General features: G+C 38.4%; 1 protein-coding gene across 3 annotated transcripts in view; it reads right to left on the minus strand.

Moving 5' to 3' along the window:
* Positions 1-409: 409 nt before the first annotated feature.
* CARF (calcium responsive transcription factor) overlaps positions 410-23579 on the minus strand; it is a gene marked incomplete at both ends in the record, with an annotated part of 65346 nt that continues 42176 nt past the window's right edge. For all 3 annotated transcript variants that reach the window (XM_080688975.1, XM_080688976.1, XM_080688974.1), the window contains 8 exons: positions 410-528; positions 3305-3674; positions 5617-5747; positions 12151-12214; positions 14521-14683; positions 16980-17210; positions 18900-19043; positions 22947-23067. In XM_080688975.1, the coding sequence (XP_080545101.1) occupies positions 410-528; positions 3305-3674; positions 5617-5747; positions 12151-12214; positions 14521-14683; positions 16980-17210; positions 18900-19043; positions 22947-23067 (1343 nt within the window). The remainder of the gene's footprint in view (positions 529-3304; positions 3675-5616; positions 5748-12150; positions 12215-14520; positions 14684-16979; positions 17211-18899; positions 19044-22946; positions 23068-23579) is intronic.

The following is a 23579-nucleotide window of genomic DNA, read 5'->3' on the forward strand; positions in this document are numbered from 1 at the left end:
TTCCTTTATACAATTTTAAAAGTCATGACATAAATACACCCATTCAAATATATACACTGTTGGGGTTTTTTTTTGTCTTGTAAGAACCAAAATTAGATATTTCCAGAGATGAGTTAGTATTTGTGTTCAGATTAAATTACTATGGATAAGCTCTGACAATCTTTGAAATACTGGCCTTAGTAGAAAATAAAAAAAAGCTTAAGATTTACACAAAATAAGGAGAGCAAAATATCTCTTAAGGAAGGTAAACATATGGAATTGGCAACAAAAATACCAGTTTTAAATCAAAGCTGCTCATCAAGCCAGTCTTCAGTCCAGTTATCATGACGCCATGTTTTGACAATATTCACCTTCTTTTCTAAGATATCAGAAGTCATCAGAGTTGTAAATCCTGAAAAGCTTCAAAAACTTAAGTAGCAGATAATCTCTTACAGTCCAAAACTGTCTTTGCTTCCATAGACAATGTTGGCTCTTTGGGTTCTTGCTTAACGTGGCTCATAGAAATAGTGCCTTCTGGATTTTCTTCAACTTTGAAACCAAACAAAAGAAAAATCCAAAAAGTTAATACACTCTCTGACACTGGGATCTTCAGAATTAAATGAATTTAGGGAAAAAAAAAGAAGTTTGGAATAGGCCCAAGATGTAATTTAAAAAATAGTTGGTATATTTTACAGCTCAGTGTCAAATCTTAACTAATATCTCTGATATAGCTTGGTGAGCTATGTTTGCTTATCTAAAACATTTCAGAATTTACGACTATTCTGATTTGAAAGGACTTATAACCATACTAATCTAAAGCATACCAGCAATATTACTGTTCACTGATAAATGGTATGTTTACTCTCAAATTTTCATCTCTCTCAAGAATACCAGTTTTTCATGCTACTAAGAAACAGATGTTAAGGAGGGGCTGCATTTGCTCAGAGAAGTGTGCTAAACATACCTAATGATTATTGTCACATGCAGGTATCTCCAGGCCTCTTTTAAATCAATCTGGATTAGTGCTCCCAGAATTACTGTGATAGAGTGAGGAAGCATATTAGAATGGAAGAAAGCCTTGGAAAGCAAAGCTGATTGGGATTTAAATTCCTGTTCTGTCACTAATGTGAGCAATTACTTAACCTCCCTAAGCCTTGCTTTCTTCATCAGTAGAATAGAAACACCACTAACTTTTTCCGGCAATTGTGAGGATTAACTGACATATATTATTTTTTATTCACATCTACTAATGTTATTCAACAGTTACAACTGCCATAGCACTTTAGATAATTTTCTTAAAGGTACTTCTTTCAGCTGGGCATAATAGTACATACCTGTAATCCTAGTACTTGGGAGGCTGACATAGGATGATTGTAGGTTTGAGGTCAGCCTCATAACTTAGCAAGTTCTTCAGCAACTTAGCAAGAGCCAGTTTTTTGTTTTGTTTTTTGGTTTGTTGTTTTTGTTTTGTGGTACTGGAGATGGAACCCAAGGCTTTCTACCTCTGGGCTATACTCTCAGACCTATTTTATATTTTATTTGGAAACAGGGTCTCTTAAGCCAGCTGAGGCTAGCTTTGAACCTGCGCGATCCTCCTGTCTCAGCCTCCCAAGCATGGGGATTACAAGCGTGGGCCACCACGCCCGGCAAGACCCTGTTTTAAAATAAAAAAATATAAGGGGACAGAAGTGTATCTTGGAGAAGAATCCCCTCAGGTTCAATCCCCAGGGCCAAAACAAATAAAAAGTACTTATTTTACTGAATACCTGTAATCCCAGTACCTGGGAGGCTAAGACAGGAGGATCTCAGGTTCAAGATCAGCCTTGGCAATTTAGTGAGACCCTCAGCAATTTAGAGACTATTTTATTTTCTTTTCTGTGGTACTGGGGATGGAACCCAGGGGCATTCTACCACCAAGCTACACCCCCAGCCCTATTTTTTATTCTTTATCTTGAAATAGGGTCTCACTGAAGCAAAGGGCCTCACCAAGTAGCTGAGGCTGTTCACAAACCGTGATCCTTCTGTCTCAGCCTCCCAAATGCAGGGATTACAAGTGTGTGCCACCACACCTGGCAGAGACTCAAAAAAATAAGAAATAAAAGTAGCTGGGGATGTACTTCAGAGGCACCATGTCCCTGGATTCAATCCTCAATAAGCCCCCTGCCCCAAAAAAGTCTTCAATAAATATAAAAAAAAATGACTTTTTATGGAAGGAGCTATGTCACAATTTTCCTTACCCAAAAGAATGAGGACTAAGATGGAGGTAAAATATATATTATAGTAACAATTTCTATAAAGATTTTTGTTGTTGTTGTTAAGCTGCTACGGCTGTCCTCAAACCTATGATCCTCCTATTTCAACTTCCCAAATACTGGGATTGTAGGTATGTGCCATCACATCCAGCTTCTATAAAGATGTGTGTGTGTGTGTGTGTGTGTGTGTGTGTGTGTGTGTGTGTGTGTGTGTGTGTGTGTTTTACTTGGGGTAGAACTCAGGGGCTTTTCTACCTCCAGACTATACTCCCAGACCTATTTTATACTTTATTTGGAAACAGGGTCTCACTAAGTTGCTGAGAGCCTCACTAAGCAGCTGAGGCTGGCTTCAAACCTGTGCGATCCTCCTGTTTTAGCCTCCCAAGTGTGGGGATTACAAGCGTGTGCCACCACGCCTGGCTCTATAAAGATTTTTATTCCTCAAATCAAATTATAAATATTTCCCCACAAACATGCACCATCCAAAACAATTTTGGTGAAGTTACATAGATAGATCAAGTAGGAGTTAACAGAGTTTACAATTATGTCAACTAGGTTAATAATAAAGTCAAGATAATAAGGTCTTGGATTAAACCTAAGTGCCAAAGTTTTGTTAGTTCCTTTTACCTTCCAGACAACTCAGAATATTAAGACTCAAAATCTTCTTTTTAACCTATATATCTGCCCACTTTATTCCATTTTTCTTTGTGTGTACGTATATCATTTTTTCCGTTACTTCTGCAATAAAAGTTTTCCATATTTTATCTGCTTTTATCAATTTTTTCATGTACTCAAAAATAATTTTCTGGTTTCACAACATTATGAATTTTCCATGAAGAAATAGGTAATTAGGGAATGAATTATTTCAATGATATTAAATCATTAGAAATAAGAGAAAATTAAAATTTGAGTTTAAACATTCTTAAACACATGCTAATGAAATTTCCTTTTTCAGAATTTCTCTTAAGTTATATAATATTAAACCCACTGGGTAGAAATGATAAGGTTTTTTTATTTAGTGATGATGGCTAATAAAAGCTAAAGTATAATATCATAAATTGATTTTAACTTACTAAGAGCTGGGTGGTTGTCTATAATCCGTATTGGAATGGTCTGCACATCTCCCAAGAGAATCCTATGGACACTTCCTTCCACATTCCCTGTATCCTCAACATCTTCAACTTCTACCAGCTGGTCCACTGCAACCAGATTTGGATCTGGTGCTGGAAGGTTACCTACGGCAGAGGCAGTGCTACTGTTTTCGGTTAGGCATGTATCTGTTTGAAGGCTTTGACTCTGACTAAGCAGTAGAGAATTTTTATTCATTACAGCACTGTCCACAGAATCCAGAAGTCTTGAAGGACTGGAGGAAGGGTGGTTATTTACTGATATCAGAGCCGGTGATCCATCAGAAGAGGTAAATCTTGGTTGTAACTGCAAACCCTTTTGAACAGAAGAGAATTATATCAAAACGTTTAATTTACTATGTATAGTGTGTGTGTGTATTACAGGGGATTGAAGCTGGGGATTCTACCTCTGAGCTACACCCTATTTTATTTTTTATTGCCTATTTTATAAATTGCCTATTTTTTTGTGACATTTAAAATGTGGAATACTTTATTTTCTCTTCAACATTATCTACAATAATTGAGATTTTGCAATTTAATGCCTGAAAAGTTCCCCTTACAGAACTTGAGATATTTTTACTTCTCGGTGGCAATGCTGACATATCAATCAGTTTTGTTTTATAAATGTAAATTAAAATATTTCAAAGTCCATTTTTGTTTCAAAACGAGACGGATGATATGCAAATCCTCAATTTTACAAATCTGAATTTTTATAAATTATATCAGTTAAATGAAACTATAAGTATGTTTTAAAATCAGCTCTAATAAAATACTCAAAAATTCCAATGTCTGAAGAACCTGGGTTATATAAATTGCCTATTTAAAAAAAATAAAATAGCCCAATTTTATTTTTTATTTGGAAACAGTCTCTCAAAAGAACTAAGTTGCTGAGACCAGCTGCAAACTTGTGATCTTCCCGTCTCAGCCTCCCAAATACTGAAATTACGAGCATGTACCATGACACTCAGCTATCTTTTGTGTGTGTGTGTGTGTGTGTGTGTGTGTGTGTGTGTGTGTGTTTGTTACCGGAGATTAAACCCAAGGGTATGCTACTTTAGGCTACATCCCCAGACCAATTTTATTTTTTATTTTGAAATAAGGTCTCACAAAGTTGTGTAGGGCCTCTCTAAGTTACTGAGACTAGCCATGAACCTGCAATCCTCCTGTCTCAGTCTCCCACATATTGGAATTATAAGCATGTGCCACCACATCCAACTTGATATTTTATAGGATAATATTCTTTTGATAAAAATTAAAACAAAATACAAGCAAATAGGTATTAGAAATATTAAATGAGGCCAGGCGTGGTGGCACACACTTGTAATCCCTGCGCTTGGGAGGCGGAGACAGGGGGATAGCGCAAGTTCGAAGCCAGCTGCACTGGCTTAAGAGACCCTGTTTCCAAATAAAAATATAAAATAGGTCAGCCGGGTGTGGTGGCACACGCTTGTAATCCCAGCATTTGGGAGGCTGAGACTGGAGAATCACGGTTCAAGGACAGCCTCATCTACTTAGTGAGGCTCTCTGCAACTCAGTGAGACCCAGTTTCAAAATAAAGAATTAAAAAATAAGCCAGGCGTGGTGGCGCACGCTTGTAATCCCCGCGCTTGGGAGGCTGAAATAGGAGGATCGCACAGGTTCGAAGCCAGCCTCAGCTACTCAGTGAGGCTTTCAGCAACTTAGTGAGACCCTGTTTTCAAATAAAATATAAAAAAGGTCTGGGAGTGTAGCCCGGAGGTAGAAGGGTTTCTGGGAACCCCAGTACAAAAAAAAAAAAAAAAATAGAACAGAAACAAGAATCAAGGGAAAAATAGTACAATTAAATATTACTACTTTCATAGTCAAGTTCAAACTTTTAAAAAACATATTATTTGAATTATCATCTTAAATTAAGACGTGAAGAAGTTAGGATATTTGCCAGTCACAATGGCACACGCTTGTATGTAATCCCAGCTTTTGGGAGGCGGAGATCGGAGGATCCCCATTCATGGACAGTCTCAGCTACTTAGTGAGACGCTTCGCAACTCAGTAAGACTGTTTCACAAATAAAAGGACTAAAAACTAGGGCTGAAGGTGTAGCTCAGAGGAAGAATACCTCTGGGTTCCATCGCCAGTACTGCATTAAAAAAAAAGTTAGGACATTAATAAATAGGAAATATTTGATTATTATACAATTCTACTTAAATTCTTTAAAGTCACTATTTGAGGAGACATGGAGGAAGAAAAGCCACAATTCAGCTATTTTACTGGACACCTACCTGCAGTTGTGTAAATACTTTGGGCTGAAACGTGGAAAGTGAGGAGAGCAAGTGTGTTTGTTCTGGAGACAAAGAGGCCCCTGTTTGATTTGTTTCCACTTTGTTTGTAAGTGATTCTCCTGGTGAGTTTCCTAAAGTATATAAAATAAAAACTATTACAAAAATTGTTTAGGAAGCCGGGCATGGTGACGCACACTTGTTATCCCAGTACTTGGGAGGCTGAGACAGAAGGATTGTAGGTTCGCAGCTAGCCTCAACTACCTAGTGAAGTCCTCTGCAACTTAGTGAGCCCCTATTTAAAAATTAAGAACAGCCAGCCATGGTGGTGCACATTTCTAATCCCAGCATTCTGGAGGCTGAGACAGGAGGATCATGGTTCGCGGACAGCCTCAGCTACTTAGTGAGGCCCTCTGCAACTCAGTGAGACCTGGTTTCAAAATAAAGAATAAAAAATAGGGCAGGGGGCATAGCTCAGAGGTCGAATGCCCCTGAGTTCCATCCCCAGACCCACAAAAAAATGAATAAATAAAATAAAAAAATTAAGAACAACAACAACAAAAAAAAAAAAAGGGCTGGGGGGGTGTAGCTTGGAGCTTCAACCCCTAGTTCTGCAAAAAAAAAAAAAATTGTTTTATGGCTTCTAATCATTTCTGTCAGAAGTGGAATAGGAAACAGGTTAAAAAATTACAAAAGACTTCAATAAATCTTTTTTTTTTTAAGTCATCTAGTCTGGGTATGGTAACACATGCTTGTGATCCTAGTACTTGGGAGACTGAGGAGGATAATGGGTTCATGGCCAGCCCCAGCTACTTAGTGAGGCTCTCCACAACTTAGTGAGACCCTGTTTCAAAATAGAAAATAGAAAATAGGTCTGGGGGTATAGTTCAAAGATAGAATGACCCTGGCTTCAATCCCCAGTAAAACACACACACACACACACACACACACACACACACACACACACTCATCTAACCTACTATTTATAGAATATAACATGGAAGATAATCAGACTCTCTAAGGAAACTTATTAAAAAAAATAAAACCCCTAGGTTCAAACCTCCATGTTCTCCATTCCATGTGGCACTTGAATCCAGGGTTTTGTACATGCTAGGTAAGCACTCGACCACTGAGCTAACCCCAAACCCAGCCTCTATAAATTCTAATTCAGTACATCTAGATGAGGATTTAGAAATATACTTTACTGTAAGACTCTATAGCTATAAATTTATCCATTCTCCCTGCTATAATACTAGACTATAACTCCTCTAGATGTGAGAAACATAGTAAGTTTCTCAATTACAAACACCAAACTTTTTTTTTTCTGGTGGTACTTGGGGCTTTCTACCACCGGGCTATACTCCCAGACATATTTTATACTTTATTTGGAAACAGGGTCTCACTAAGTTGCTGAGAGCCTCACTAAGTAGCTGAGGCTGGCTTTGAACCTGGGTGATCCTCCTGTCTCAGCCTCCCAAGCGCTGGGATTACAAGTGTGTACCACCATACCTGGCCTACAAATACCAATTCATCTTTTGTATCCATAATGTCTAGATAAATACCTAACAAAAACAAATCCTCAATAATAATAGTATTAAATTTCTTTCCTTAACTCATTTTAGAATAAGTGAATAAAAGTGAAAACTTCTGTTTCCTGTCTTAAATTTTAAAATAATTTTCCTTAGGGAATCTGAATCATTCTCATACATTTTTTTTTTTTTTTTTTGAGAATCTGGGATAAAACCCAGGGCCTGATATATGTTAACAGGTACTGTACCACTGAGCTACACTCTATATCTTTCATGTAGTTCTTACATGTTAACCCAAATATATTCATCTACTTATATCAATAAAAACCAATTTTATATTTGTAATCCCAGCTTTTGGGTGGCTGAGGCAGGAAGACTAAAACTTTAAGGCTAGCCCGAGCAATTTAATGAGATCTTGTTTCAAAATAAAACGAACAAAACTCCCCAGCAGGGCATGGTGGCACACACTTATAATCCCAGTACTTGGGAGGCTGAGGCAGCAGGATCCGGGTTCTCACACAGCCTCAGCTACTTAGTGAGGCCCTCTGAAACTTAATGAGACCCTGTTTCAAAATAAATAAAAAGGCCGGGCATGGTGGCACACGCTTGTAATCCCCGCGCTTGGGAGGCACAGACAGGAGGATCATGAAGGTTCTAAGCCAGCCTCGCTGGCTTAAGAGACCCTGTTTCCAAATAAAATATGCCCCTGGGTTTAATCATAAAACCAAAAAAAAAAAAACCCAACTCAATTTGTTAACTTCAGTTTCCTTTTAATAGTACCTCTAGAATATGCTGGATTATTGTACCTCTAAAATCTCAAAATCAAATATAACATTCTCTCATCACAACCCCTATTCTTCTAAGCATTTTGTGAAGGTACTTTGGCTACTATTGTTCTTCAATTTCATGTGACTTCAGTCAAATGATCCCTCAATTTTCTTCAGGTCCATGAACTTCCTTAATAAGATTATTTTCCAATCCATCTTAGAGGTCTGTTATTTCAGTTTCTGTCTCTTTTTTTCTCTCTTTTCTTTGTTTGTTTTGTGTGTGTGATATTGGTAATTAAACTCAGAGGTGCCCTTAGTACTGAGCTATATCCTTGGCTTGCTTGCTTTGTTTGTTTATTATTTATTTATTTATTTATTTATTTATTTATTTATTTATTTATTTATTGCGGTACTGGGGATGGAACCCAGGGGCATTCTACCTCCAAGTGACACCCCTAGCCCTAGGTTTTGTTTTCTTTTTGTTTTGGGGGTCTGGGGACGAAACCCAGGGGCTCGACTTCCAAGCTACACCCCCTGCCTTATTTTTTATTCTTTTTTATTTTTTTTATTTTTTATTTTTTTTTTTGGCAGTACTAACGATGGAACCCAGAGGCATTCTAACTCCAAGTGACATCCCAGCTCTATTTTTTATTCTTTATTTTGAAATAGGATCTCACTAAGTAGCTGAGGCTGCCCACGAACTGATTCTCCTGTATTAGCCTCCTGAATGCCAGGATTACAAGCGTGCGCCATGGCACCCTGTTTTTATTCTTTATTTTTTATTTTTTGGTGATACTAGGGATGGAACCCTTCTACCTCTGGGCTACGCTCCCAGGCCTATTTTTTTTTAATATTGTAAACAGGGTCTCTTAAACCAGCAAGGCTGGCTTCTAACCTGCACGATCCTCCTGTCTCTGCCTCCCAAGCGAGGGAATTTTAAGTGTGTACCACCACGCCCAACTTATTCTTTATTTTGAAACAGGGTCTCACTAACTTGCGGAGGGCCACAATGAATAGCTGAGTCTGTCCATGAACTGCAATTCTCTGATCTTAGTGTCCCTGTCTCAGCATCCCAAATGCTGGGATTACAAGTGTGTGCGGCCACGCCCGGCTTTTTTAAAATTTTGAAACAGGGTCTAGCTGAGGCTGGCTTCGAACCTGCATAATCCTCCTGTCTCAGCCTTCCAAATGCTGGGATTATAAACTTGCTCCACCATGCCCAGCTGGCCTTTTAAAATTATTTATTTATTTATTTATTTATTTATTTATTTAATTTTTGCGGTGCTGGGGATGAAGCCCAGGGGCATTTGACCTCCGAGCTACGCCCCCAGACCTATTTTTTATTCTTTATTTTGAAACAGAGTCTCAATGAGTTGTAAATGGCCTCCGTAAAGTAGTAGCTGAGGCTGTCTGCAAATCAGGGTCTTCCTGTCTCAGCCTCCCAGATGCTGGGATTACAAGCATGTGCCACCATGCCTGGCTCAGCCCTTTTTATTTTGAGAGAGGTTCTTCCTAAATTGCCCCAGTTATCCTTGAACTTGTGATCCTGTTGCCGCAGCCTCCAAAGTCACTGGGATTGTAAGTGCGCACCACCACACCAAGCCTTAGCCTGTCTCTTAAGAGTACCCAAAGGCACAACAAACCAAAAGGCGAATCAATACGTGGGATTGCATGAAACTGAAGAGCTGTTCAGCAAAGGAAACTGTCAAGAACCTCAATCAAGAGCCAACAGAATGGGAAAAGATTTTGCCACCTACCCCTCTGAGGACTAATATCAAGAATATACAGAGAACTCAAGAAACTCAACACTAAGAAAACAAAGCATCCAATCAAAAAATGGGCAAGCCAACTAAATAGACACTTCACAAAAGAAATTCAAATGGCCAATAAATGCATGAAAAAATGCTCAACATCACTGGCAATCAGAGATGCAAATCAAAACTACCCTGAGATTTCACCTAACTCCAACTAGAATGCCAATCATTCAAAACACAAACAACAACAAATGCTGGCGAGGATGTGGAGAAGTGGGAACTCTAAGACATTGTTGGTGGGATTGCAAATTACTGCAACCACTTTGGAAAATAGTATGGAGAATCCTCAGAAGAATGAGAACAAATCTACCATTCGATCCAGCAATACCCCTTCTGGGTATCTACCCAAAAGAAAGGAAACCAAACTACCAAACTAATACATGTGTATCTATGTTCATAGCTGCACAATTCACCATAGCCAAACTATGGAACCAGCCAAGATGTCCATCAACAGATGAATGGATTACAAAACTGTGGGATATATACAAAATGGAATTTTACTCAGCCATAAAAAATATATATAATTGTGGTATTTTCAGGGAAATGGATGGATCTTGAGGACATTATGTTAAGCGAGATTAGTCGCAGAAAGTAAGAAATCAGATATTTTCCCTAATATGTGAAAGCTAGGGTGAAAGGGGTAATAGGAGAAACTCCAGGTGAAAAAGGAGATCCTATAGAGGAGCAAATAAGGCAACCTAACTGTGGGGATGGGAGGAGGGGAAAGGGAAACTCTTTAAAGCGCATGATATACTTATTCATATTGAAGTCAACCACCAAACCGAGCATGGGAGAGAGGGACTGGGAGGAAGGGACGGGGAGGGAGGGAGGTGGCTGGGTGATGTGATTATGTATGTCTACACAAGTTTTTTTTTAATCCCATTATGATGTATAAATACAATGCACTAATAAAAAAATATGGAAAAAATAAAATATAAACATGAAAAAAAAAAGAGTACCCTAGCCGGGCATGATGGCGCTCGCTTGTAATCCCTGTGTTTGGGGCTGAGACAGGAGGATCTCATACGTTCGAAGCCAGCCTCAGCTACTTAGTGAGGCTCTCAGCAACTTAGTGAGACCCTGTTTCCAAATTAAGTATAAAACAGGTCTGGGAGGATAGCCTGGAGGTAGAAAAGCACCTGGGTTCCATCCCCAGTACCACACACACACACACAAAAGAGTACCCTAAACTTCCTTGAACTTTGGTTATATTCCCCTGGTAAAACTCTGACTGAATTGAACAACATCCAATGCCTACATATGAGAAGCCAAGTACCACTGTAAAACTCACTACTAGTACTGATATGAACTTCAATTGGTCCTTTATATCTGGCAGTGTTTCTCTCACTGTCTATTTCAAATAATTTGTCTCTATTTCCTTCAAACCCACACCACACTTTAGTGGTTTAGTTTAGCCTTGCTTAACCTTAGGAGGTTTGGTTTAGTCTTGCTTAACCTTAGGAGGAAGCCAAGGAGAGGCGAGAGTGGGTAAAAAAAATTATATATAAAAATTAAGTATAAAACAGGTCTGGGAGGATAGCCTGGAGGTAGAAAAGCACCTGGGTTCCACCCCCAGTACCAACAAAAAAAGTAAAAAATAAAAAATAAATAAAAAGAGTAAAAATTAGGGCTGGGGGTGTAGCTCGGAAGTAGAATGGCCCTGGTAGCACACACTTGTAATCCCAATACCTAGAAGGCTAAGACAGGAGGATTGAGGTTCAAAGTCAGCCTCGGCAACTTAGTGAGACCCTGTTTCAAAATAAAATATAAAATAGGACTGGGGGTGTACCTCAGAGGTAGAATGCTCTTTGATTCATTCTCTAGTACCACACACACACAAAGAAGCACTGAAGTTGAACATAGGATACATTTAAATAGCTGGAAATATTTTGATAAACCCTAACATAGTTGCTCTTTGCTTTTTTGGGGTCATGGTTTCCTTATCTATATAATTTGATTAGATAATATCTTAAATTCCTTCCAATTTTGTTTTGAGGTGCTGAGAATTGAAACCAGGGGCATTCTACCTCTGAGCTACACCTCCAGCCCTGTTTTATTTTTATTTGGAAACAGGGTCTCATTATGTTGATGAGTCTCACTACTTGCTGAGGCTTTCCTCAAACCTGTGATCCACCACACCAAGCTTAAATTTCTTCCTTTTTTTTTTTTTTTTTTTTTTTTTTGGTGGTACTGAGGTTCCTGAAAACCCTTCTACCTCCAGGCTACACTCCCAGACCTATTTTTTATATTTTTATTTGGAAACAGGGTCTCTTAAGCCAACGTGGCTGGCTTCAAATCTGCACAATCCTCCCGTCTCTGCCTCCCAAGCATGGGGATTACAAGCATGTGCCACCATGCCCGGCACTAATTCCTTCCATTTTTAACACTGACTGATTTTATATTTTAAAGGTACTCGAGATAACCTACCTTCTGCAAATGTAACTGTCACAGTCTCTCTGAGAATATTCCCACTATCTGTAGTCCACTGAAGCTGAAATGGGAACATTTATTTCAATAAAAACAAAGCAATTATATTGAAAAAATCTTAAAACCTCAATACTACTCTAATATTTTATTGTCATACTATACTTGTGTTATATTGTTAGAACTCTTTTACCCATTCACATTCTCAAAGTATACTTCAATATCCAAATATATTAGATCTCCAAGTTCAGATAGCAAGAAATTTGGATAGCAAATATAGGTAGCAAGGATCACAGCCTACCAAATCTATTTTATTTCCTGAATTTGGGATAGTGAATAATTGAAAGTTTTGGACAGCAATAAATCAGAGTTTTAGTTCTTAAAAAACAAACAAACAAACAAAAAACCAACTAAGAGCTGGGAGTGGTGGCACATACTTGTAATCCCTGCGCTTGGGAGGCTGAGACAGGAGGACTGCGCAGGTTCGAAGCCAGCCTCAGCTACTTAGTGAGGCTCTCAGTAACTTAGTAAGACCCTGTTTTCAAATAAAATATAAAAATAGGGCTGGGAGTATAGCCAGAGGTATAAAGCCCCTGGGTTCCACCCCCAGTACCACCAAAACAACAACTATAGCTGGGCACCTGGCATACACTTGTAATCCCAGCATCAGGGAGGCTGAGACGGGAGGATCCTGGTTCGCAGACAGCCTCAGCTACTTAGGCCCTTTGCAACTCAGTGAGAGTTGTTTCAAAATAAAGAATAAAAAATAGGGCTGGGAGCCAGGCGTGGTGGTGCACCCTTGTAATCCCTGTGCTTGGAAGGCGGAGACAGGAGGATCGCGCTGGTTCGGAGCCAGCCGCACTGGCTTAAGAGACCCTGTTTCCACATAAAAAATAAAAAAATAGGTCTGGGAGTGTAGCCCGTGGGAGTGTATCCCAGAGGTAGAAGGGCTTCCAGGAACCCCAGTACCACCAAAAAAAAAAAAAAAAAAAAAAAAATAGGGCTGGGGATACAGCTCAGAGGTAGAATGCCCAGGGGTTCCATACCCAGTACTGCTCCCCCCAAACTATCCAACTATGTTCAGTTGTTAAATTTGGATAGCAAAAGGTAAGAAAACAAAGATGCTACTCAGATTTTAATGTCATAAGCATGGCTTGTATTTAGTAGTTTCTAGGTAATTATAGTAAAATTTTCTTAGAAATGCCTAATATTCAAGTTAAATCAGAGTATCAAAGTGTAAGGCAGCCAGGCGTGGTGGCGCAGGTTTGTAATCCCAGCATTCAGGAGGCTGAGACTGGAGGATCGCGGTTCACAGACAGCCTCAGCTACTTAGTGAGGCCCTCTGCAACTCAGTGAGACCCGGTTTCAAAATAAAGAATAAAAAATATGGCAACAGGTGTAGCTCGTAGGTCAAATGCCCCTGGGTTCCATCTCCAGACCCACAAAAAATAAATTAAAAATAAAATTTAAAAAGTATAAGGCAAAATTGCTATATGGCAGAGGGAACCAACATAATCTTTTTGTGCAAGCAAGTCTGAACTAATTAACCTTAGTTATCTATTTTTCAAAACTAGACACTGTTAACATGATTTACATTATGATATGACACTATACCTTTCAAAAGCAGAAAAAATAAAATCTGATAAGTGACTCATAAAAAGAAAAACAAAACTGGGTATTCAGGTTTGGTGGGATATAACCTATAGTCCTAGCATTTGGGAGGCATGGGTAAAAAGATCACTTCAGTTTATAAGTTCTATACAAGTCCCACACACTTGTAACATTTAGTTAACCCCCAATATCATCAATAAAAAAGTAAGTAGCCAGGCGTGGTGGCGCACGCTTATAATCTCTGCGCTTGGGAGGCAGAGACAGGAGGATCGCGCAGGTTTGAAGCCAGCCGCACGCGCTGGCTTAGGAGACCCTGTTTCAAAATAAAAATGTTAAAATAGGTCTGGGAGTGTAGCCCGGAGGTAGAAGGGCTTCCAGGAACTCCAGTACCACCAAAAAAATAAAATAAAATAAAATAAAAAATAAAAAAGTAAGTAAAAAGGGGGGATATAGTCACTATATACTAAAAAAATGTTTGCTAAATGAATAAAATTATTTTAAGTAGAAAAAATATTTATTTTAGAGCAAAAGTTAGTTTTTCATTGTAGTCAGATTTGGGGATTGCACTGTTTCTTCTCCTTGTGAAAATAAAAAATTTTAATAATCACCTGAGAGTTCATAGTTAACATTTAAAAAAATAATAGTATTTATCCTATATCAGTTATTCAGACAGTCTTGTATTAGTCAACTCTATTCAGCCAGGTATTAATAGAAAGTAAAAAAAATTCTCTAATAAACAAAAAATGATGGTTGTAATCATACCGTTGCTGGAATGATCTCTGAATTATATACCATATCTCCATTTCTCAAGGATTTCTGTACCTCATGGATGTGATTTTTTATATCATTTACAGTTGGAAAAAAAGATAAATTATGTCTTTCAGGTACCTCATCAGGTTTGAATAGTTCTCTTTCCACAAATTTTCTGTGGAGAATATAAAATAGAATAAAAATATGAACTACCTAGTAATATAAGATTTTTAATATATATTAATTTTATAAGAAATATCATGCTGGGCGTGGTGGCGCATGCTTGTAATCCCAGCATTCGGGAGGCTGAGACCAGAGGATCGCAGTTCACGGCCAGACTCAGCCATTTAGTGAGACCTGTTTCAAAATAAAGAATAAAAAATAGGGCAGGTGGTATAGCTTGGAGGTCTAATACCCCTGGGTTCTATCCCCAGACCCGAAGGAAAAAAAAAAAAAAAATATATATATATATCATGTGCCAGGCATGGTGGTACATACCTGTACTTCCAGTACTTGAGAGGCTGAGACAGGAGGATCGCAGGTTCAAAGCCAGCCTGCCTCAGCAATTCAGCAAGATTCTCAATAACTTAGGCAGATCCTGTTTCAAAATAAAAAAAAAAAAAAAAGAAACTGGACATGTCGCTTGGAGGTAAAATGACCTTGGGTTAAATACCCAGCAGCCCCCACCAAAAAAAAGAAGGAAAGAAGCCATGGTGATGCATGCTTGTAATCTCCACGCTCAAAAGGCTGAGACAGGAGGATCACAGCCAGCCTTAGCTACTTAGTGAGGCTCTCAACAACTTAGTGAGACCCTGTTTCCAAATAAAATATAAAATAGGTCTGGGAGTATAGCTCGGAGGTAGAAATCCCCTGGGTTCCACCCCCAGTAACACCAAAAAAAAAAAAAAAAGGAAAGAAGAAAAAGAAATATCATAATATCATATGCTCAATTGATTAAGTAGACAAAAGAGGAGAAACAGAAGACAGCCTTGCTATGTAAGTATATAAAAATAAACATAAAAGAAATCATTAAGTTTAACAAATATATGCTTTGCACATGACATTCAATAAACCAAATTGCAAAGTTGTATTATCACTCTTTTGGCGGAGGGGGTACTGGGCATTCTACCCCAGGGCTATACCACCAGTCTTATTTATTTATTTATTTATTTATTTATTTATTTATTTATTTATTTATTTATTGCAGTACTAGGCATTCCTCTTCCGAGCTATACCCCCAGCCCTATTTTTTATTCTTTTTTCTTTCTTTCTTTTTCTTTTTTTGCACTACTGAATATGGAACCCATGCACATTCTACCTCTGAGCTACACCCCTAGCCCTATTTTTTCTTTATTTCTTTATTTTTTTGTGGTGCCAGGGATGGAACCCAGAGGTTTTCTACCTTTGGGCTATACTCCCAGACCGATTTTGTATTTTATTTGGAAACAGGGTCTCACTAAGGAGCTGAGAGCCTCACTAAGTAGCTGAGGCTGGCTTCGAACCTGCGGGATCCTCCTGTCTCAGCCTCCCAAGCACGGGGATTACAACACGCCCGGCTTTCTTCTTTATTTCAAAACAGGTTCTCACTGAATTGCAAAGGGCCTCACTAAGTAGCTGAGGCTGTCCGCAAACCACAATCCTCCTCTCAGCCTCCCAAATGCTGGGATTATAAGCATGCGCCACCATGCCCGGCTTATTCTCTATTTTATTTTATTTTTTTTTGAAACAGGGTTTCAATAACTTCCCTTGGGCCTCAGTAAGTAACTGAGGTTGTCCATGAACCACGATCCTCCTGTCTCAGCCTCTCAAATGCTGGGATTAAAAGCATGTGCCACCATGCCTGGCCTATATTCTATTCTTTATTTGGAAAGAGGGTCTCATTAAGTTACAGAGGGCCTAAGTACCTGAGGCTGGCCATGAACCTGAGATCCTCTGGTTTCAGTCTCCCGAGTACTGGGATTACAGGCACGAACCACCACACCCCGCTTAGAAAAGTTTTTTCTAATAGTGTTTTTATATAATTCATACATCATTTAGAAATAGTCCAATTTACCAAATATAGAATATCTCAAATGAGTACTTAGAATTATAATAAATCAAATTAAAGTTTACCAAGCATTTGCTTGAACATGGTTCATAAGATTATTATTTTTAATTTTTTAATTTTTTGCAGAACTGGGACCGAACTCAGGGGCATTCTACCTCCGAGCTACACTCCAGCCCTATGTTTTATTATTTATTTTGAAACAGGGTTTCAGTAAATTGTGGACGGCCTCATTAAGTAGCTGAGGCTGGCCACACACCCGCGATCCTCTGGTCTCAGCTTCCCAAATATGTAAGATTATTTTAATAAACTAATTAAGCTATGTTTTATTGACTTTAATAGCATCCTAAAATTACCTATAATGTTAAGTATATTATCTAAACAAAAAAGTAAAAAAATATACAAGAATAATTAGCTTCTACCATACCTTAGCTGCTTCCTTACTGCATATACTTGCTCTATTCCCTGTGAGACCAGTTCTTGAATTTTTTGGGCCACCTGAGGATGCAGACGTGAAGGCAAGGCACAATTCTCATCTCTCCCTACAGTTTCTTCTTCAAGAGAAGGTATCGCAAATGAGGAAGGAGACAAAGGGAGGCAGGAAGTCTCCAGCTCGTGATATTGGTGAGCCTGCTGTGTGGGTAACTGCACATACCATCTGGGAAGAAAGAGTGGCGAAATGGCTAGATTTGAATATTAAAACACTTCACTTAAATATTAAAATTAAAGCCTGATGTGGCGACACTTGCTTCTAATCTCAGTATTTGGGAGGCTGACAGGAGGATCACAGTTTGAGGCCAGCCTCAGTTACTTAGCGAGGTCCCTTAGAACTCAGTGAGACCGTTTCAAAATAAAGAATAGAAAATAGGGCTGGGGATGTAGCTTAGAGGTAGAATGCCCCTGGGTTCCATCCCCATTACCATACAAAATAAATACATAAATATATAAATACTGAAATTATCTCCCCTGGTGTGGTACATGCCTATGATCCCAGCACTTGGGAGGCTGAGGCAGGTGGATTGCAGGTGTGTGGCCAGCCTCAGCTACTTAGCCAGTTCGTTACCAATTTACTGAGACTGTTTCTTTTCTTTTGATACTGAGGATTGAACTGAGGGGTGTTTTAACTCTGAGCTACAACTCCAGCCCTATTTTATTTTTTGTGGTATGGGGAATGAAACTCAGGGTCATTCTACCTCCAAACTATACCCCCTGCTCTATTTTATTATTTCATTTTGAAGCAGGATCTTGCTAGATTGATAAGAGCCTCACTACTTGTTGAGGCTGTACCCAAATCTGTGATCCTCCTGTCTCAGCCTCCCAAGTAAGAGGATTATAAACATGTGCCACCACACCCGGCTCTATTTTTTTTACTTTGAAAGAGGGCCTCATTAAATTGCTGAGGAAATTGCTAAATTGCTGAGGCTGGCCTTGAACTTAAAATCCTACTGTCTAAGCCAGGCGTGGTGGCACAGGCTTGTAATCCCAGCATTCGGGAGGCTGAGACCAGAGGATCGCGGTTTGTGGAAAGCCTCTGCTACTTAGTAAGGCCCTTTGCAACTCAGTGAGACCTGGTTTCAAAATAAAGAATAAAAAAGTAGGGCAGGGAGTAGATGGGAGGTCAAATGACCCTGGGTTCCAGCCCCAAGCCCCCCCCCAAAAAAAAATCCTACTGTCTAAGCCTCCTAAATAGTGAGATTAGAGACAGATGCCACCACTCCTGGCAATTTTTTTCTTTTTCTTTTGGCATTGCTGGGGATCAAACCTGGAGCCTCATACATGCTAAGCAAGTACTCTATTACTAAGCTATACCCCCAACCCTATAAACACTTTTTTTTTTTTTTTTTTTTGGTGGTATTGGGGATGGAACCCAGGGGCCTTATACCTCTGGGCTACACTCCCAGACCTATTTTTTATATATTTGAAAACAGGGTCTCTTAAACCAGCTAAGGCTGGCTTTTATTTATCATTTATTTTTTTGTGGTACTGGGGGTGGAATCCAGAGGCTTTCTACCTCTGCCTCTGGGCTATACTCCCAGAACTTTTTTATATTTTATTTGGAAACAGGGTCTCACTAAGTTGCTGAGAGCCTCACTAAGTAGCTGAGGCTGGCTTCGAACCTGTGCGATCCTCCTGTCTCAGACTCCCAAGTGCGGGGATTACAAACGTGCGCCACCACGCCTGGCTAAGGCTGGCTTTGAACCTACACAATCCTCCTCTCTCAGCCTCCCAAATTATAAACACTTCTTAATGAAAAATTTTAAAATCTCATGGTAATTTATCTTGCAAAAGGATTCTTACAAATGGAGCTCATTAATTGTCAAATAAAAGAAATATATAACTGTCATACCTAAGAACACCACCAGCATCTACCAAGTTCTTCTTCAGCATGTTAAAGGCTTTTTCTTGTTCCATTCTGATTATTTTCTTGTCAATTTTGGGGTCTGTAGGTACTCTATACTCAGGAAACTTCTGTACTTTTTTAATATAAATCCTTTATGTAAGATAGAGAATAATCTTTCATTATATTACAATTTTAAGAAAATCTAAGCAACCAAGTTTACTTTAAGCATTTAAAGTTTGGAGAAAATTCAATTTATCTAAAAAGTATTCAGAGATTTGTAATGTATGCCCTGTTTTCAGTGCATAATACTTAGCAAATTAATAATAATCATGATTTGAGTAAACAAATCCAACTATCTATACACTATATTTCTGGATTTGCCTCTTTACCATCTCCTGGAAGCCATATTCATTCACCTCATGCCTAGATTTCTTTTTATTTATTTATTTATTATTTTTTGCAGTACTGGGGATAGAACTCAGGGGCATTCTATCTCCATGCTCCACCTCTAGCCCTATTTTTTAATTCTTTGTTTTGGAAGAGGGTATCACTGAGTTACAAAGAGCCTCACTAAGTAGCTGAGGCTGCCCACAAACTGCGATCCTCCTGTCTCAGCCTCCCAAATGCTGGGATTAGAAGTGTGCACCACCAGGCCCATCTTCCAGATACACTAATGTCTCCAATAGTTCATCACATTTGTAATCCTCTACTGAAGAATCTGCCTGTTTTTAAATCACATATAAATTTCCTGGGAGCACTGAAGGCATCCCATATAATTCTAACTAATTTAGCTCAAGTTACTATCACTTCAAATATAAATTTTCTTTTCTTCTGAATTTCATCTTCTCATTATCCTTTCTTCTTCCAATTAATTGTTCCTTATCTTTATTTACATAGTTCTCCTAGACTATAACATCTTCTGTCTGTCTAAATAAACTTGATCAAAATTTCACCATGCTGGCTAGATTGCACTTTCTTTCTTGCTACATGTTTACATGGATATAACCTTTTCTGAATACATATGATAGGTCCATATGTCTCATACTATCATGATCTCTATTTGTTTCTTATTTCCTAATCCACCCATCTACAGGTTGCCTGATAGTAAGTAAAACCTTATTTCTTTTTGTCTCCCTCCTCCCTATGACACCCAAAGTAGTTTCTGGCACAGAGCAGATACTCAAAATGTACTTAATAGAATGATAGAGAATAAAATTAGTTATACACATATAGAGATTTCCTCCTAAGGTATACTTAAGGTTTATATATTGCTCATATTTAAAATGCAGGTGTTGCTGGGCATGGTGGTGCACACTTGTAATCCCAGCATTTGGGAAGCAGAAACAGGAGGACTGTGGTTTGCAGACACCTCAGCTACTTAGTGAGGCCCTTCACAACTCAGTGAGACCCTGTTTCAAAAATGAAAAGATTAAAAAATAGGGCTGGGGGTGTAGCTCGAAGGTACAATGCCCTTGGCTTCCATCCTCAGTACTGCAAAATATAAATAAAAATAAATAAATAAAAATCAGGTGCAAGCCAGGCGTGCTGGCACATGCTTGTAATCCCATACTTGGGAGGCTGATAGGATTGTAGTTCACAAGGAGTAAATCCTTCTGCAACTTAGTGAGTCCTTGTTTCAAAATCAAGAATAAAAAATATGGCTGGGGATGTAACTCGGAAGTAGAATGCCCCTGGGTTCCATCCACAGTAATGCAAAACAACAACAACAACAACAACAACAACAACAACAACAACAACAACAACAAGAAGCAGGTACAAGTTTTGTCCCATAGGCTTAAATATTACATAAGTTATCAAACTATTAAATATGAAAAGCCTCTAAATGGGATTTTAAAACTTAAGAATGTCAAAGTTTGTGATATGAAATGCAATGTTAAAATAATGTTTCAAAGATCCTAACACATAACCATTATGCAATATCTTTTGTTCGATTTCCTTTGAAATAAGTTCTTGACATAGCAAGGATCAAGACATATTGCTCAGGCTGGCCTATAACTCCTGGGCTCAAGCCATCTTCCTACCTCAACTCCCTGAGTAGCCAGAACTACAGGCACCTGTCACCACACCAAGCTCATTTTATCGTGTGTGTGTGTGTGTGTGTGTGTGTGTGTGTGTGTGTGTGTGTGTGCACGCGCGCATGCGCGCGCGCGACTGGAGATTGAACCCAGGGACATTCTGCCTCTGAACTGTACCTCTCTGATACTATCTTTTAAATTTTATTTTATTTATTTATTTATTTTTGGTGGTACTGGGGGTGGAATCCAGAGGCTTTCTACCTCTAGGCTATACTCCCAGACCTATTTTATACTTTATTTGGAAACAGGGTCTAAGTTGCTGAGACCCTCACTAAATAGCTGAGGCTGGCTTCAAATCTGTGTGATTCTCCTGTCTCAGCCTCCCAAGTGTGGGGATTACAAGCATGCACCACCACACCCAGCTTATCTTTTACATTTTTAAACTAAAAATTTTAAACACTATAATGTCTTTTCTTTTTTTTTTTTTTAAGCTCTAAGGATTGAACTCAGAAACATTCTATTTCCAAGGTATGTCCCTAGCCCAATTTTATTTATTTGGAAATAGGGTCTCACTAAATGAAGGGCCTTGCTAAGTTACCAGAGCCTGGCTTCAAACCTACGATCCTCCTGTCTCAGCCTCCCAAGTAATGGGATTATAAGCATGTACTACCATGCTCAGCTCACCTATGTCTTAAAGAAGAATATTGCTAAAGGACATTATAAAATTCTTTCATTAATTCACATTTTTCATTCTTATCTATAATGAAATCGTATTCAGTCTGAAATTTACTGTGTTGGTCTCATACGTTCATGGTGTGAACATAAATTGAAAATAATCTTAAAAAACCAACTTTATATTATTTGTCAATACTTTTTTCCTGTGGTACTGGGATTGAACCCAAGGGCGTTCTAGCTGAGCCACACCCCCAGCTCTTTTATTTTTTGTTTTGAAATAGGGTCTCCCTAGGTTGCTGAGAGTCTCAATAAGTTGCTAAGGCTGGTTTCAAACCTGTGTTCCCCTTCGCCTCGGTCTCCCGAGTCCTGAAATGACAGGTGTGTGCCGCCACATCTGGCTTGTCAGCATTTAGAAAGGATATAATCTGCCTTAGCAACTTCATTTTTAGAATTTATCTTGATAAACTTGCACAGTATACAAATATGTACAATGGTATTAGCTGCAGCTTTGTATATAAATAATAAAAATACTTTTCACAATTATATGTTCATCATTAGAGGATTAATTAATGATGTTGCATCCATAAATTGAATATGATATAGCTATTAAAGAATACTCATATACAGATATGCAGTGGGATTTGAGGTATACTAAGAATGAAAAAGTGCAAAGTGTATAGTAATATATGTCATTAAATTTACACTAGTATATAGCATGAAATCTATACAGTATTCAAAACTATAGGCTTTCAGATCAAGACTAAACCAATGTGAATTCATAGCAGGAAAGAAGGTATGCTATTACTCAACATGAAGAGAAAAAATAATAATGTGCTGTACTGAAACCCTAAAAACATTTACAGAGGCAGAAGAGGGAGTATATATATATATATGCATGCACACACAGAATATCTTAGTAAGATGACTCAAGAAATTGTTAAGAGTTGTGGCTTAGCTAGATAAGATGTCATATACCTCTAATCCCAGTACTTGGGAGGCTAAAATAAGGAGGATCACAGGTTCAAGGACAGTTTCAGCAGCATAGCAAGGTTTCCAGCAACCTAGCAAGACCTGTTTCAAAACAAAAAAAAGGACTACAGTATGGGTGTAGTTCAGAGGAATGCCTCTGGGTTTAATCTCTAATAAAACACACACACACACACACACACACACACACACACACACACACACACACACACACGGTCTGTCTTAAAGAGGGACACAGAAAGCAGAGGTGAGAAAATACTTAGAATTTCCTATATACCTTTTAGCAAAAAATACCTATATTTGCTATCCAAAAATAAGGACTTAATGAAAAAGAAAAAAAGAAAATACAGCTTACCTGGCTGGACAAGTAGCTTTATAGATCTGACAAGACCTGCTTTCTTGTTCACTGATTTTTTTTAACTGGAAACCTTTCCTCCTTGGACCATACTGACACTCCATTACCACAGCTCTACTCCCTGTGGGCCAAAAGCAACTATTGATATTAATTCACATACCTATTCTAAACATTTGATTAAAACCAACTTGGTAGCGACATCAAAATCCACACTTTTAATTATAAACGTTTACAGAAATAAATCAGTAAGTCTTACAAAGATGGGAAAACACATATATTTAAAAGATTTTTATTACAAAATTTGCCAAATGTTTCATAATTATTGAAGCAAGTAAGCAAATATCAAATTTACTGAATGTCTACTGATACTTCAACATACTATTTTTACTAATAAAATGTATCACTTTACAAATAGAAATTAGCAAATGCTATATTAGGTTAATAATTTTATTATTTAAAAATATATTTCCTAAAGCCAGGCGAGGTGGCGCACGCTTGTAATCCCAGCATTCAGGAGGCTGAGACCAGAGGATCATGGTTTATGCACAGCCTCAGCTACTTAGTGAGGCCCTCTGCAACTCAGTGAGACCCAGTTTCAAAATAAAGAATAAAAAACAGGGCAGGGGGTATAGC

This window comes from Muscardinus avellanarius (genome assembly GCF_963383645.1).
Source record: "Muscardinus avellanarius genome assembly, chromosome: 2".
In the NCBI taxonomy this organism is placed as follows: domain Eukaryota; kingdom Metazoa; phylum Chordata; class Mammalia; order Rodentia; family Gliridae; genus Muscardinus; species Muscardinus avellanarius.